The sequence below is a fragment of the Mchenga conophoros genome, linkage group LG13, assembly GCF_057382185.1.
Source record: "Mchenga conophoros isolate Kocher_MC1m ecotype Shallow Benthic linkage group LG13, M_conophoros_male_GT1.1, whole genome shotgun sequence".
NCBI classification, from domain to species: domain Eukaryota; kingdom Metazoa; phylum Chordata; class Actinopteri; order Cichliformes; family Cichlidae; genus Mchenga; species Mchenga conophoros.
In genome coordinates this window covers 25301001-25318062 of record NC_140538.1, presented here as the reverse complement: position 1 = coordinate 25318062, position 17062 = coordinate 25301001, and the positions used below count along the sequence as shown (strand labels likewise).

The following is a 17062-nucleotide window of genomic DNA, read 5'->3' as shown; positions in this document are numbered from 1 at the left end:
AATTTTAAGCTTAAACTCTGTTTGACCTGAAGTCTGGTTCACAGTACACGAGAAAGGAGAACCAGCAGGAAGGAATCATGTCAGAGTACTCAGACAAGCTGTCAGAAAGGGAACTGAGAGAAACAGAAGATCATTCTCCAGCAGACAGGAACACCTTCAGCAGGTGCAGAGAGCTCGTCCGTTTTTTGTAGCCCACCTCAGTGACAGATGAGATGTCTCCTTCGGTTGTGGATGCTGTGACAAGCCGTGCTGCAAAGAGCTTTTTCAGTCTCAGGTAGTCGTCCAGGACCACCTTGAGCAGGGAACCCTGACAGGATGGCAGTCATGATCAAACATAGTATGTAACACCATCCACCTTTGCACACCCGCGCTGTCACAGGACAGATAAATAAGAATCCAGAGCAGGAAGGCCTATCCCTGAAGGCACGTTAAAAGCCTATAATAGAGTCCTCAGGGTCTGCCTCTATATTTTATACTCAGGACCTCCTCCACTTCTTAAAAATAGGGGAAGGCTTGAGTTCTGGGAAAAGAAACTGTCCCGACAATTATGAGATGGATGGAGCAAAAATAAAAAAGAAAGTATGCGCATGTGTGAGTGCATTACTCCTGGTCTCACCTTGATAGGGCCCTCTCTCATGATATGGCCCAGTTTAGCAATGTTGTCGTACTCCTGAATTGCTGCCCTCAAGTAACAATCATCCTCAGGTTTCGCTTGAGGCTCTCGACCAAATGTGCCCTGTGAGAACAAATGATGAAAACGTTATGGTAGAGTATTTCATGGTAAACGATACAAACTCCCATATTCTACATCTCTTGAGTATTAAAACACATAGCAAAATTGTATCTATTAATATACTTGGGGTGTTATTGAGAAATACAAATGGATGTTGGTACTGACGTGAGTGCGTGCGGGGCTGTTCCACAGGTCAGTTATCTCACTCAGGTTCTCAGGCAGGTCATCCTCATGGTCAGCCTGAGCAGCCAACTCAAGGTTGCGACAGAATGGGTCCAGCCACACTGGATTGGCCCTGCAGAAGCATTAAATCCATCAGTGAGAGGTTATACAAAGGACCTTGCCTTTGAAGGCATCAAAATAAGCTTCAAGAAAATGGTTAATTCAAATGAACTTCCTGATCTATGGAGAAAGGAAAGAAATGATTGGATTATGTGTCTCTTTTCTCATAATTTGTTGTGCTATAGAAATGCTGAGGATACCTAATTATGGTGAAAACAGCTCAAATAGTCATGACAATGCAGTTAACTATGATTTTTACAACTATTTTGTCTGTAAGCTAATTATAAAGCTAATGTGCAGTTAGCTTAGTTTGATATAATGACACTGGAAACAGCTAGCCCGGAGCTATGCAGAGATAACACTTACTTACACTTAACACTTACTAATTAACATGTTAGTCTTGCTGTCACACGTTAAAACAACACTTTAGGGTTTTGTGGGGAATTAAATTCCAATAATATTTCTTGGGGTTGCAGGACGATGATTTTTAACTTTCAACTTTTTAGGTTGTTCACTAGTTTTGTATACTGGTCTTTTTATTTTCTTGAGCATTTTGGAGCATTTAATTCTTGTTATAATTTGGTCCTTTTAATTTGTTCCCTCTTGTAGCTTAAGATTAAGTTAAAACGTTTAGTTATGGCGCTTACTTCCTGTTTTATTTTGATAAAATCTAGTGGTGTCTAGTGTTTAGTTTTACTTCCCCTCCTGTATCACTGTCTTTCATTATTGTCAAGTGTCTTGTCTCCCTCCTGTGCCCTGCTCTTCTTCTGTCCTTTGTTGCAGTGTCTGTTAACCTCCTCTGTTATATTATTAATAAATACACTTATTAAGCATTTATTTGTTTATTGTTTTCTAAGTCAAGGAGAGGCATGCCTGAAAAAACAGAAGTTGTCAAACAACAAAAATCAAGTGAGACTTTGAAAAAACAGAACTTGTCAAAAAACAAACATCAAGTGAGAACTTTGTTGTAAGTGAGAACTTCTTGTAAATAATGTTAGCCAGTAAAATGTAAAAATAAAGCTATTATCTTACCCCTCAAAGGAGTACTTGTTAGTGTTGGGCATGTCCAGGATATCCATTAGTCCCTGGTTTCCTGTGAGGTAGAGGAAAGTTCAATGTAATGGAAAAACAGCTTTGAGTTAACTGATATTTTGTACTGTACATCAGCAGATAGCAAAGTCATTTCCTGATCAACAGATAAAGGGACCGTCCCATCAGTCGAGCTGCTTCTCACCTGTTGATCCTGCGACAATTGCTTTCAACTTCCTCTCATGTCTGCGTCAAACAAAAAGACACATTATGAGATCATAAACATGTTGATCAGCTGCTCAGACTGGTAGCGTGACTGAGCGAGTTTCAAACAATGTAAACAAATGTGCCTTAATACAAAATTCTTACACTCTGCGATAATGCCAATTCATTGTGACAAACAAAATCCCCGCAAAGCACAGCAGCACAGCCAAGATAATGATGACCAGCTGTGAAAGAGAAAAAGAAAGACACCTTAAAAGCACCAAAACCAAATAACATCTGCAGCAGGCTGGAGACTTCCAGAGTTGGCAGCTTTGCACACCTGCAGAGTAGAGATGTCGTCTGGCAGTTTGTCCCCAACAGCTGGCTGGACGTCCACAACATTGTATTTTCTGAACAGGTTTCTCAGCTGCTCTTTGTTTTCATCGATCATCTGAATAACCCTGGAAAGTATTAAAAAAATCGGTTCAGAATGTGTAGTCCTTATATAAAAAAGGCCTTATTGCACTGGCCTTATTATTCCTAGTGTATGTGAATCAAAGTGCAACCACGCTGCTTTGGAGCGCTAGTGCATACACGACCTTTCAACGTCTAGGATGGTGTTGGTCTGATTGTTGACAACGTGGATGAGCATATCAGTCTGAACATAGCTCACTCTGCCCTTCTTGTCCACATGAAACTGAAAAAAAGGGTCAAAGATGTCAGATATCTACACACTGCAAACAAATCAAAGCATTTCTCTAAGAAAGCCTAACCTGTATGTCATCTAAATTGACAATAGCACCGGTGATGTTGGAGAGCAGGTTGATGAAATCTTCCTGGTTTGCACGAACAAAATCGGGAATCTCATTGAAGACTATCTTGACCCTCTGGTCATCCCGGAGAATATAGATATTCACATTAGTTGTTGTGCTGTGTCCAGCAAAATCACATGCCAAAATCTCAAGCTGAAAGTAGCCGGGATTAAAGGCTGTGAAGAGATCGTAAGTGCGGATGATGCCATCTGTCAAACCTGGGGAAATCAAGGGACAGCATTGTTTCTGTGTAAGAAATTTGCTTCACTCGGGAGCAAAAAGACTTTTGTCACTGTATGTACACCAGTACAACTGAAACCATGCAGAAAAGATCTGAAAATAGGCGGTGGTTTAAGTAACTTTCTCTGCGTCTGCGTGGGAAAATGGTTACGGGAAGCAAAATGTTCATGTGTGAGAACGCTGTTACTATTTGTTAACTCGGTTTTATTGAAGCCATTTCAATTCCTATAATTTGTTTGCAAACGAGTTCAAAGTCTGAACTTACTCATTTGTGACAGAGTCGTCCTTATCTTTTAAAACAATATGTGAACAGTTTTTCATCAAGTTTTTATTATGAGATATTTGACATCTGCATTTACTTTAAATCTCTCGCCATTGCTACACAGTGTTTTTGCCCTCTAGAATTCAGAAATACTTGTTGTGCAAGTTTCTTAAATTTCTTTTTTCTCACAGGTCAAAATGTACCCAAGATTAAAATACAATGCATTTTGGTTCTCCCTTCAGAGGATTTGCATTACAGCAATGCATTATAGAAACGCACCGATGATGAACATATTGCCAACATCCTCACTGCCGTTGCTCTGTGAGTGGAAGTAGCGGATCGTAACAATGTGGTACTGGACCACGCTGTTGTTGCCTATATCATTATCTATAGCCACCAACTTGATAAGCTCTGAGCCCACTTTGGCGTTTGCTGCAACTCCTAAAACAAGAAAGAAATGTATAAAGTAAATGTCGGCATCACATAGTCCATCATACAGATTTATGCAGGAAAGCAGGTTACCTGCAGTGTACTCTGTCTTCATGAAGCGTGGTGTCTGGTCATTGATGTCTTCCAGTTCAATCCGGACATCCAGCAGACTGGGGTCTTGAGCCGGATCCAGAGCTTTAGCCCGTAATGACCTCTGACCCCTGGGGGGAGTCCAGCTCTTGTTGCTGGAAGCCTTGATTATGATGGAGTAGACTGGGATCTCCTCTCGGTCCAGATCTTTGAGCACTTTTAACTCTCCATCTAGACTCAAGCCAAAGTTTCCGTCGCTGTTTCCTCCTTCAGGAAGAGACACATTTGGCCACATTAAACACTGAAGCTTCAAAGAGCGAACAAAGACAGCTAGATCCATACAAATGTCTTCATTATTCTCAAGCTTTTGAAGTACAAGGACTTTCATATGGCCACACAATAGAGATACAATAAGTTGAGAAAAACTTGTTTATAATCTTCCTAAATTCAAGACTTTGGCTACATCAGTTATTGAACTGACTGAGAAAAAAAATCACAATTAACAGCAAAAACATGCTACTGTGTGTAAAGCACCGAGTGACCTGCAATAAAGTAGTAGACGATTGCATTGGAGCCCTCATCGGCGTCCACAGCTCTGGTTATGTTGCCCACAGTGGTTCCTGGAGGGGAGTGCTCAGGCACTGTCAGCTTCTGGTAAGGCAAGCCACCACGCTGGGAAGTGCACACACACACAGACCATGGGAAAATATTACATAAAAACACATGAACACAATCTCTTATGTACAGATGACCACATTTATGATGTATTCCTAGATCTGTGTGCTCACAGGCGGTTTGAGGAAGACAGGCTCATTGTCGTCGATGTCCGACAGCGCCACCTGCAGAGGCTGTGTGGTCTCATAAGGCACTGGCTGGCCCATGTCACGGGCCACAATAATAAGCTGAGAGAACAGTTTGCACAGGGTTAGCGTCACATACCTACAATTACACCAACTGAAAACACAAACAAACTCTGGTGACTCACGCTAAGCAAGGCCTGCTTCTCTCGGTCAAGCTTTGCAGTAGTAGTAATGACTCCAGTCACGGCATCAATGTGAAAGTTTTCCCAGTCTCTGTTACCGGCTCCCGTCTGCAGGAAGGCATAGCGCACTTCTCCATTGAGCCCCTCATCAGCATCTGTAGCATGCACTTCATACACCACCAGTTCTGGACGTTGTTCCTGTACAGAGCAAAGAAGGGCAGTGAGTGTTTGTGTGACTTGAACTAAATAACCTATCTATATTACTCAAATGCAAGAAATCTGTGGTTTATGAGAGGTTTCTATATTGTGATATGGTATGATGTCTCTCAGTTGGAAGATAAACAACTCTTGAAAGACCACAACCAAACCACAATAAGGGTTATTTTATTAGAGCCATTTATGATACTGATGGAGTGTCAGACAAATATGACTAATCCACATGAAATACATTTTATTAGCAGTGTATTAAAAAGGAAGTAAAAGTATAAGTTCAACTCTTCACAGTAAAACCAGTGACTCATTTCTTTTGAGCATTATAGTAGCACTAGAGTAAAGAAATCAGGACATATATATCCTTGCACAACAGAAGCGTACGGCAAAAGCACATGCTGACAACGATGACTTAAAGAAGGCTGTGAATGCAGATGGTACCTCTAAGATATGGATGATAGTTCCATTGGCAGGCCTAACAAACACAGGTCTGTTGTCATTGACATCTATGACTATGATGATCAGGTCCGCTGTGCCCCATAGGGGGGGACGCCCCTGGTCTGTAGCCACCACAGTCAGGTTGAAACGTTCTGACGACTGAAGCAGACGTCGAGATCGCACCAGTCCTGTGTTTGGATCCAGGGAGAACGCATCTGAAAAAGCGCAAGAGAAGACAAAGTTGTGATACTATTCTCTTTCCACCAATTATACAAGTGATTAAAAAGTAAAGTGTGGATATTTATTGGAAGAATTCAAGCTGTACCTAAGGTAGTAACTTTTAATTCAAAGCATAGTTCATTGAAAAGATTTAGTCATGTGACCCTATTGAGGATTTTATTGCATCTTGCGTTTTCATACCTGAATGGGGTCCTAACATGTTGTAGAGTACTGCACCATTCTCGCCTTCATCCAGGTCAGTAGCCTTTATTGTTATCACGGAAGTACCACTGGGCTCATTCTCAAACACACTGGTGTTGTACACTCGCTCTGAGAAGCGCGGCCGAAAGTCGTTGATATCGAGAACAGTCACCAGGACCTGATTTGACACATTATAATGCAAAAGGATATTAGGGATAGTATTAGCTTGGGCTTTAAGATCTGCAGAGTTTAGCTCAGCACGCAGTTAAAACAATAGTTCAAATTATAAAAATTATATATATATTATAAGATAAGCATTGGCTTCAAATTCATAGATTCTCCTGGTCGACACCCTTAATAAGTATTTGATCAAGTGTTTGCATGATTTGCTATTTTTTGACTTTGACAACACAACTTGTAAAATTGGCCTATTTCTCATTTCCATAAGGGTTCAATGAATCACCCAAATACTAAAGACATATTTACAATATTGTTTATGTGTAAACCAAATATTTTTGCCATCACGAACTACGATTTCTACCTGGACAGAGTTCTCTCGTCTCTTGTTTGGACTGTCGCCGGGATTGTCTCGGGCGACAGCTGTTAAAGTGTAGTGATCCTTTGTCTCTCTGTCTAGAGGGGACAGGATGTAGATCTCTCCCTAACGCAGAAGAGAAAGAATGATGAGGGGAAGAAGTAAAAGTGTTGACTGGGAGAACATATAGTTGACTCTGTGTTTATGACAGAACAGAAGTCAAATACGGTCAAATATGTACTGTAGATATTTTTAGATCCTTTTGCATAAACTTGTGTTTCCTGGTAGTATGCTCCTCAGTCCTGCCAGGAGAGATAACACAGTAAAACACTCCTCACTACTCAATAAATGTTTATTTTTTTCCCCAGAGGACAGAAATTCCACATTTTCAGTGGAACCTGCTGTTCAAAGGTTATGGATTGCTTCGCTTTAACCTTTCCACTAAAATCTCACACAGTGGAATGTTACATTTACTGTAACTACTCTGAGATGTTTTTGTTACACTTTAAGCAAAGCTTTGTCATTTTGGATTTTCTAGGAAATGCTAAAACAAAACTCTAATTGCAGAAACAAAAATAAAGCAATTTTATTTACACTAGATCAGATTTTGCTGGTGTATGAGTTCACTTACAGTAGATGGTCTGATTCCAAACTTGCCCTCTCCATCTACCAGGCTGTACTCAATCACTGCAAAGAGGCCAGAATCAGCATCTGTAGCACGGACGCGAACTATGGTGGTGCCTAAGTCTACATTCTCAAACACAGGCTCCTACAAACAAGAAAAAAAGAACAAAAAAACACTCATGCAGTACAATGCTTGATGACATTGCAAAGCAAGCTCATTTTTACAGTTAATACACTGGTGGCAGTTTACTGTGGTGAATTAATTTCATGGATTTTGTGTGCTCTTATTCATAATTTAATGACTTTGTTATTTCTCGGTTTGCTGTGTTTTGTCCTTTTCGGGCTCACGTGCGCTGGTACTTTATTTAATTTAGACATAGATGTAACTAATGACACTAATAACACTGGCATCCTGAGGCTTGTACTTCTCCTGCGGTAGGCTCTTAAAATCTCCACAAATATCAAGTTTAAGCAGTGATCACAGAGAATATAGAAACATTTTAAGCAACAGTCCTACACAAATTTGCTTCAATTGTGTTCGTGTTTCTTAACGTCCTCTTTAATACCTGATATGACGGTTGTACAAAGACAGGGTTGTTGTCGTTGACATCTACAATACGCAGATAAACTGGCAGCTCAGCAATCTTGGGAGGAGTGCCGTGGTCCTGAGCACGAATTGTAAAATTCAGCCATTGAACCTGCTCAAAATCCACCGTCTGGTTGGCTACGATCTTACCTAGAAAAAATGGTATCACAATGATAGTCACGGTCAACATTCATATACTATAGCCTGTGTTTAGATTTTAAATTTGCATGACAACAAGTACGGAAAAGTATAATATAAACACAATTACAATAAAAACAAGTCAAATAAAAAAATAAAGCTAGTAAATAGTAGCTTGTAAATCTCATAAACCCATATTTTCACAGAACAGAACATGGCTCAGGCGGTTGGGAATCGCATCTGTAACCGGAAGGTCGCCGGTTCGATCCCTGGGCTCTCTGTCCTGGTCGTTGTGTCCCTGGGCAAGACACTTTATCCTACTTGCCTACTGGTGTTGGCCAGAGGGGCCGATGGCGCGATATGGCAGCCTCGCTTCTGTCAGTCTGCCCCAGGGCAGCTGTGGCTACAACTGTAGCTGCCTCCACCAGTGTGTGAATGTGAGAGTGAATGAATAGTGGTATTGTAAAGCGCTTTGGGTGCCTTGAAAAGCGCTATATAAATCCAATCCATTATTATTATAGAAAACTTATTTAAACTGAGAAAATGTACCAGTTTAAGAGAAATAGTTTCTTATTTTGTTCTGTAGCTTATGAGACATTCAAAGTGTTTGCAATTTTAAATTAAGGAATATTATTCTGAAATCCTTTTACAGATGCAGTTTTTTTGCCTCTGCCCTCTTTACTTCTGAGTTTACTCTCAGTTTACTTCATTAGTTGCAAAATGTTTCAAAATGTGGCACCACCCCAAGTTCTTTGAGACATGTCAAATTCAAAATGAGCTAATATTTTTCATTAAAAAAAAAAAAATTTCAGTTCAAACATGTGTTTTTGTTGTATACTGTGAATAAAATAAGATTAGCAAATCATTGCATTCTGTTTTATTTGATGTTCCAAGTAACAGCATCTTAAATGAAAGCAAATCTAAAACTGGTGCATGCTGCGTTTGTTGACAGCATGCAGCCAACGACAGCCCACCAACTGAAGGGTCCTCCAGTCTAACGTATCCCCCTCGAGGCAAGTGAAGCAGTTGGTAGATGATCTGGCCATTGGGACCCTTGTCTGGATCTACAGCTGACACTGACAACAGCGTTGTGCCTGGCTGAGCTCCTTCTAAAATCTTCTCTGTGAAGTTAGTCACTCCAAAAGGCCGGAAACGAGGAGCATTGTCATTTACATCCAACACGTTGATGGTTAATCTTGCTGTAGAGGAGATCATGATATGAGAGATAAGTGGAAACTACTTAGGAAGTCACTTATAATAAACTGAAGGTTAAAGAGTCACTTACCATTGGGAACACTGCCTGACCTGTCAATAACATCGCTGGCATTGTCATGTACAGACACAATGATCTCAAATGTAGCTACCAGCTCTCTGTTGAGAGGGTTGCGTACAAATACCGCGCCTGAAAGTCCATATAAAGACACACAAAAGACCTGATATAGCCGGTATCCATCATCATTACTCAAAGTAAAGCTTTTTAGATCTAAACATACAACGCGGTAGAAATATATGTCTCACCTGTGTGTAGATCAATCCCAAAGGACTCCTGGAGCCCATCCACTGGGTTGTTCCCATCATCCTTTGCCTCCACGGAAATAATGTAATACTCCAACCGCGGATGCAGATCAGGGTCCTCGGCAGTCAGCGTGGCTACCACCACACCGGGCGGAGTGGACTCATTGACGTTTATCACGGTTACAGGCTGTATAAAACGTGGCCGTGAGTCGTTGACATCATCCAGGATAACAGTCAGGGTGGCCGTGCCAGACAAAGGGGGTGTGCCGCGGTCAGTTGCTATGATGACAAGACGGTATGATCCGCGCTCCTCTCTGTCAAGCGTGGTGTTGCCCACTAAGACAGCGCCAGACAGCGCTTCGACCACAAAGCGGTCCTCTGCGCCACTTTCCAACCGATACGTCAGCCATCCGTTAGAGCCAGAGTCAGCATCGGTGGCAGACAGTTGAGTCACCACAACACCTGGAAGAGACAAAGTAATGACTGGAGAGCAAATATACACACACACATTGTGATCAAGTATCACTACACCGAAGACAAAAAGCCCCTAAACCTCATACAGTGGAGGGGTAATACTTTTGTTTCAAAGTCCCTCCTCCCATCCCACTCACTGACCCAGATCATAGAAACAAAGCAATGCACACACCAGTCGGGCTGTTTTCAGGAAGTCGAACGCTGAAACTGGACGGGCTAAAGACAGGAGGGTTGTCATTTTGATCCAGGATGGTAACTGTGAGAGGTACGCTGTTGTTTAAACCTCCTATGTCCTCCGCAACCAGAAACAGCTCTACACGAGGCTCCTGAAATGCCTCTCGGTCCAACTTTGCTCCCTGGCGCACAAGTATCACACCTGGAGGGAGATACAGACTTTACCATCACACTTTTTAAAAAAAGAAATCTTCTTTCTTGTTACTGGAGAGTCACAATGTTACCAGTATCAGCATCTACGGTGAAGAGGTCCACCCTGGGTCCCAGCAGGCGGTACTTCACCACAGCATTACGTCCAATGTCTTTATCCTCAGCTAGAACTGGTCCATTTAAAACTGTTACAGTGGTTCCTACAAGACAGACTAAGATGTCAGGAATGAGGAAAAAGCTGTCCTCCCAATTTAAATCAATATGTGGTAAAAAGAAAAGTCATCTTAATTATTACACACTGAAAATTATTCACGTAAAATTCTTTGCTCTTCTTCTTTAAAAAGTAGTCCTTGTTTGGGGATAGATTTAGGCCTGTCACTTATGCTGACTTTAGTCTCACAATATTTCAAAAATAACATTGATCATCAGTCCTTACAAGGTAAAGGACTTTTGGAAGAAGTCTTCTGTACTGTCCCCAGGTCACGTGTTTGTTATTTGTGTTTTGAACAAATGTATTTTGTGTATCTGAAGTGTATTTATAATACAAGGCTATTTGTAAATCACTCGACAAAGTGAAAAAAAAAGCCTTTGCTGAACACGAACTGTGTGTAAACAGATTCAGGAAGTGGGTTAGACAGTGCTACAGACCATGTTGCTCTGCCATGCAGTTATAGGTTGCAAAGGTAGACACACACACACACACCCACACACACACGGATGCTACCTGCAGCAGAGTTTTCTGTGATTTCAGCCCTGTAGCTGCTCCTGGTAAACACAGGCCTATTGTCATTCTCATCCAAAATGGTGATAACCAAGAAGTCTGAATCCTGGTGTGTGGGACAAAAGATTCATGGAAAGAAAATGCTTAGAAGACTGTGTGACACAGCAAGCAAGAGACAAATATAGGTCAGTCAACCTGCAAACTAATATAGAGATATCAGACGTCAGATCAGACAGATTTTGCACTACTTTGTTGCATGCACTAGTGGACTGCATTCAGACTCTTAGCGGTTCACATCTCTGCAGGCAAGAAGAACAGTTTCACACCTTTTCCCACAGATGCATGGTGCGTTTAAAGAAAACCTCACAACTGCAGTTTGATGAACTATGTTACTCTCGCTTTAAGTAAAAAGACCACATATGAACACGATGCAGGAAGTAAAGTATCAAAAAACAGGTGGGACATAGGTATAAACAGAAGTGTCTTATAACTCTTAAAGTATCAAAATTATGTAACTTTCAAAGATGAACTTCATTTGAACTCACGTATCACTGTACCTAGTAGAGCAAAATGGGCATAGAAAACCTTAGATTGAAAGTTTTTCTATTTTTCTTACATGAATCCACCGTTTGCACTTTGCACTTGTTACATTTGTTACGTTTCGGTGTTGTCAGTGTTTTGTTTTTGCGTGACTGTCATGTGTTTCCTGTTTTACTTTGAAGGTCTGTTGTTATCTTAGTGTGTTCAGTTTACGTTTCCTTGTCTCGTCAGGTCTAATTTGCCCCAGCTGTGTTTCCCTCCTGTGGTCCATTCCCTAATTGCTCCTTCTATGTATTTAAGCCCTGTGTTTCTGTATGTCATGGTCGCGATCTTCCCCCCGTTGTAAATAGTTTGACGTCTTTGGTGGAGCGCCTTAGTGGGTTTTTTTTTGTGTGTTTTTTTTTCTTTATTTTTACTTTTTTTCGTGTTGCACTCCGGTTGCCTAGGCCGGGGTGTAACATATGGGGGCTCGTCCAATCGCTGGAGGGTCCGAGGGCCGCTTCGGCCTCCGTCTGTCTTCGCTGGAGGGCCCGGGGACCGCTTCAGCCGTCCGCCGTCGCTGGAGGGTCCGAGGGAGGGACCGCTTCAGCCGTCTGTCTTCGCTGGAGGGTCCGAGGGCCGGTCCAGCCTTCATCCGCCTTCGCTGGAGGGTCCGAGGGACCGTCCCGGCCTTCGTCGTCTGCTGGAGGGTCCGAGGGACTGCTCCAGCCTTCATCCGCCTTCGCTGGAGGGTCCGGGGAACCGCTCCAGCCTTCGTTTGTCTTTGCTGGAGGGTCCGAGGGACCGCTCCGGCCTTCGTCTGCTGGAGGGTCAGTGGGACCGCTCTAGCCTTCGTCAGCCTTCGTTTGTGTTCGCTGGAGGGTCCGAGGGACCGCTCCAGCCTTCGTCGTCTGCTGGAGGGTCAGTGGGACCGCTCCAGCCTTCATCAGCCTTCGTCCGTCTTCGCTGGAGGGTCCGTTGGAGGGACCGCTTCAGCCTTCGTCCGCCTTCGCTGGAGGGTCCGAGGCTCCGCTCCAGCCTTCGTCTGCCTTCGCTGGAGGGTCCGAGGCACCGCTCCAGACTTCATCCGTCTTCGCTGGAGGGTCCGGGGGACCGCTCCAGCCTTCGTCGTCTGCTGGAGGGTCCGTGGGACCGCTCCAGCCTCCACCAGCCTTCATCCGCTTTTGATCAAACATTTCACTTGGGGTTACATGTTTGATTTTTGGGTGGGGGGAAATGTTACGTTTCGGTGTTGTCAGTGTTTTGTTTTTGCGTGACTGTCATGTGTTTCCTGTTTTACTTTGAAGGTCTGTTGTTATCTTAGTGTGTTCAGTTTACGTTTCCTTGTCTCGTCAGGTCTAATTTGCCCCAGCTGTGTTTCCCTCCTGTGGTCCATTCCCTAATTGCTCCTTCTATGTATTTAAGCCCTGTGTTTCTGTATGTCATGGTCGCGATCTTCCCCCCCGTTGTAAATAGTTTGACGTCTTGTTGTAAATAAATAGTCTGTTGTAAATAGTTGTGAATGGGTTGGTCAATACTTTCGTTTTGAGACACTTCCGTTTTGGGAATTTGGTGGAGAGCCTTAGTGGGTTTTTTTTTGTGTGTTTTTTTTTCTTTATTTTTACTTTTTTTTCGTGTTGCACTCCGGTTGCCTAGGCCGGGGTGTAACACATTATATAACTTTTATAGTTGTGATCAAAGGTTTATATACAGTCATCATGGGCATGAATGTCATGGTAAATTTGTCACCATACAACTGAGTGTCGGGGCTGGCGGTGTTCTTCCTGGGTCCACCTTGAGGCGGAGTCAGGCAATCTCCTTCACCTCCCTCAGTGGATTTCCTCCACTATCACTGCCTCCACCCTGCCCACTGAAGCTCTGGATTCCCTGCCACAAAACCATTCACTTGGGTTCACGACGACGCCTCCCAATTGGAAAACCGCTCTGATCCAAGTAAGCAGCCACACCTACTGAATCACTCCTCAGATTTCCTGCCTCACTTTGCCTCATTGTCTCTGTTCTCCCTGTGCCCTGGAGGAGACTGTAATCCTGTTCTGGTTAAACCAGTCATCTGTGCCCGTCTTCCGCTCCTGAGTTTCCCTAAGAAGTCTCCCCTCCACCTCACTGACGCTCCGCACATCTTCCCCATATTGTACATATTCATGTAAATAGTTGTTTAATATCTTGTGGGCTTGTTGTGGGTTTTGGTGTTTGTAAATGGCTTTGATATCACTGAATAAATCAAGTGTAAATTCATCGCTGAGCTTACTGAGTCTGCTTTTGGGTCCTTTCCCTCAAGCTGGCCTCCAGGTCACCTTGTGATAAACATGGGCTTTTAAACTTTTAAAACTTCGAAGTTTTCTTTTTCCAGTACAGCATGCATACATGCTTTTGGTAGACATTAACAAGCTTTTGCATAACTTAGGCTGGATATTTGACCATTCTCCTTGGTAGATTTGGTAGAATTCATATACTTTAGTTGGTTTCCTGGCACATGCTAGTTTTAAGCATGGGGTTAAGGTTGGGGCTTTAGGAACACCAATCAAAAAGCCTAACGTTTACTGCTTTATCCACTGGAAAACCAGTTTTGATGTGTGTTTGGATCATTTTCCTGTTGTAGCACCCAGCTGTGTCAAGTTTCAAACATCAAGCTGCTGATTTCAGGTGAAGTTGATGATGTCTCGTCTGGCCATAAAATCTATTCTCCAGAAGGCATTTGGCTTGTCCATGTGAGTCAGAACTCACCACCAACACAACGCAGAAGCTGGCCGCCCCTCCCAGAGCCTGGTTCTGTTGCAGTTTTCCTGTTAAAAGAGTTTCTCCTTTCCACTGTCATCAAATGCTTGCTCGTAGGCGTGTCTGATTGTTGGGTTTTCTCTCTGTTATGGTGGGCATCTGTTATTATACAATATAAATCAACTTGAGGTCACTGTTGTTGTGATTTAGGGCTATATTACCCATTTGTGCCTTGTTCATCGTTCAAACTAAAGCAATCACCCAGAGTTTGAAGGGCTCATTTACATTTCATTCACATTATGGCAAGTGCTTTCGTGAAACAACTATTTGTGCATAACCTAAAAACCACGCTTGCAGTTAAATTCCCGAGATAAGCTGCAAAGACACACTATTTTATTTGCAGGAAGATGGGTTCATTGGTCTCTCTGTGAAACTGTCAGGGTGATAGCATGCAAACACTTGCAACAAATGCACACAGGAGAGTGAGCTTACCCTACGAGCGATGCGGGGATTCTCGGGGTTGTCTTTGACGGTGATGGTGAGTGTGTATTCAGCTACTCGCTCTCTGTCTAGTGGTCTGTTGACCTGGACGACACCAGTCTGTGATACAAACAAGAGACATATTTCACCCTTATCTAAAAAAAAAGACAAATTCATATCCTGTCACATAAGCTTTTTATTTATAGTCTATACACAGCTAATGTATTTAGCTGGACTGCAGATTAAAGGGAGCCTAAACACTTCCATAGGTTAAACTAAACTGATAAACTGATCTGGGACTAAATCTAGAAGCTCTTGGATGCTTCTTTATCTTCCACCACCTGCTCCACCTTTTTCAGCCTAAACCCCACCACCCAGTTCTCTCACTGTGTCATTGATGTAGAAGGCTCCATCCTGGTTGCCAGCAGTGATGTTATAAGTGAGCAGTGCGTTGCGTCCGCTGTCTGCATCTTGCGCCCGGACTCTGGCCACAGACGTGTGTACTGACGCGCCTTCACTTACACTTGTGTTGTAAGGCAGGTTAAGGAGGACCGGGTCGTTATCATTGATATCAAGAACATAAACCCCCACCAGCACCTGAAAAAACATAAGAGCCACCTTTAAAAATAAAGGCATTCAGTTCAAGCTGGTTGAACAGCTATTAATAAACCCATAAAAACAAGACTTTATTATGATTTTTTTATATTGTGGGTTATGTGACATAAAGAGATTAAAAAAACTACAGCAGTCATTCAGGTGATATATAGTATCCTACATGTGGTTAATGTGTATAGTAAGCAAATAATAGAACTAAGCCACATTTAACACACAGTAACAGACATGGCAGAGTGTGTGGGTGCTTATGTGTGAAAGCGTGGCCCACCGAGCTGTTGCGAGATGGGGTTCCCAGATCTCGGGCTGTGACAGTGATGTTATAGAAGGCAGTGGTCTCTCTGTCGAGCTCTACATCCTTTCTCACTCGAAGCTCACCCTCCACTGGGGAAACCATGAACTCGTCTGACAGAAAAACATATAAGAGAGTGGAGATGCATATCAGTGTAGAAGGGGGTGTTCCTAGGCTTCTTATGTGACGTTATCTAAAGGTTCTCTACTTCACTAAAGGTGAAAAATGTCCCAGACCTTCACAGGACGCTGGGGATGTCCCTGAAACGCCCTGCCTCGGTTGTGAAAATGCTGCACGTCCCTTTTATACGACTATAAAATTTGGTTACTTAATAGTCAGGTTACAATGTTGCAAGGACATTTTGGACATGTTTCCAGGAAGTGTTACGAGACGGTGCCCTTCACAATAACTGTAATGTTCTCAGGATGTTCAGAGACGTTTTGAGGGATTTCATAACAGTTTACCGTCACCACAGCAAATCAGTCTGATACGAACTTTGGAAATCTCCACCGGTGATGCTGTACTCCACTTTGCCGTTGAGCCCGGAGTCTTCATCCCTGGCTCGGAGCGTCCACACCCGAGGCCCTGGCTGACCTTCAGTAACTTCAAAAGGTCCCTCGTAGGCTCTGGGAAAAGTGGGTGTCACGTCGTTTATATCCAGGACGTTCACCAACACCTAAAGAGGGGACAGGAGGGGAGAGTCAAATGAGAGCTGGTACACAGACGAAGGCGATCCTCGATAAAATGCAGAATGCATGTGGGAGGATTTCTATGTGTGTGTTATTCTGTAAATATAAATATGAGTGTTCGTCATCACTGTTGTGCTAGATGTCAGGCGAAGAGCAGGTTTTGGACACTGGTCCGTAGCTGTGACCACCAGCGCATAATGTCCGTTGCTGATCTCAAAGTCCAGCTCCTTCACAGCGGTAATTCTCCCCTAAATAAACACAGCATTAACAGAAGGTTAACATTTTTCTGCTGCTGCTTGTGACGCTTCAGCATAACTGCTCTTATGTCTCACCGTGATGCTGTTGATGTTAAAAGTCTGGATCAGGTTGCCTGAAGCGATGGCATATCGCAAGGTGCCGTTCAAACCCTCATCTGGGTCAATGGCCGTTACCGTAGCGATGGTGGCACCCACTGTCTCCGGTCCCTCGCTCAGCACTGTGACGTACTCCTCTTCGGGGAACTCCGGGGCGTTATCGTTCTCATCCACAATACGAACGTAGATGGTGGTTGAGGTCTGCATTACACACAGAGAAACACAGAAAAGCATTCACAGCTGCATGCTCTGTTTAGAGTGATTTTATTTATG

General features: G+C 43.1%; 1 protein-coding gene across 1 annotated transcript in view; it reads right to left on the bottom strand.

The window, feature by feature from the left end:
- The window catches only part of cdh23 (cadherin-related 23), a 195916-nt gene that overhangs the window by 2003 nt on the left and 176851 nt on the right, over positions 1–17062 (bottom strand). Inside the window, exons 38-68 of the mRNA XM_085297424.1 lie at positions 16769–16990; positions 16565–16684; positions 16243–16423; positions 15727–15860; positions 15231–15440; positions 14856–14963; positions 11112–11214; positions 10462–10587; positions 10176–10379; positions 9533–9991; positions 9300–9416; positions 8989–9213; positions 7857–8026; positions 7298–7435; positions 6673–6792; positions 6132–6309; positions 5715–5926; positions 5067–5261; positions 4870–4983; positions 4624–4753; positions 4085–4348; positions 3842–4003; positions 3022–3278; positions 2848–2945; positions 2589–2709; positions 2414–2493; positions 2250–2290; positions 2048–2108; positions 899–1028; positions 617–736; positions 197–307 (exon numbers count right to left, since the gene is read on the bottom strand). Coding sequence (XP_085153550.1) covers positions 197–307; positions 617–736; positions 899–1028; positions 2048–2108; positions 2250–2290; positions 2414–2493; positions 2589–2709; positions 2848–2945; positions 3022–3278; positions 3842–4003; positions 4085–4348; positions 4624–4753; positions 4870–4983; positions 5067–5261; positions 5715–5926; positions 6132–6309; positions 6673–6792; positions 7298–7435; positions 7857–8026; positions 8989–9213; positions 9300–9416; positions 9533–9991; positions 10176–10379; positions 10462–10587; positions 11112–11214; positions 14856–14963; positions 15231–15440; positions 15727–15860; positions 16243–16423; positions 16565–16684; positions 16769–16990 — 4911 coding nt within the window. The remainder of the gene's footprint in view (positions 1–196; positions 308–616; positions 737–898; positions 1029–2047; positions 2109–2249; positions 2291–2413; positions 2494–2588; positions 2710–2847; positions 2946–3021; positions 3279–3841; positions 4004–4084; positions 4349–4623; positions 4754–4869; positions 4984–5066; positions 5262–5714; positions 5927–6131; positions 6310–6672; positions 6793–7297; positions 7436–7856; positions 8027–8988; positions 9214–9299; positions 9417–9532; positions 9992–10175; positions 10380–10461; positions 10588–11111; positions 11215–14855; positions 14964–15230; positions 15441–15726; positions 15861–16242; positions 16424–16564; positions 16685–16768; positions 16991–17062) is intronic.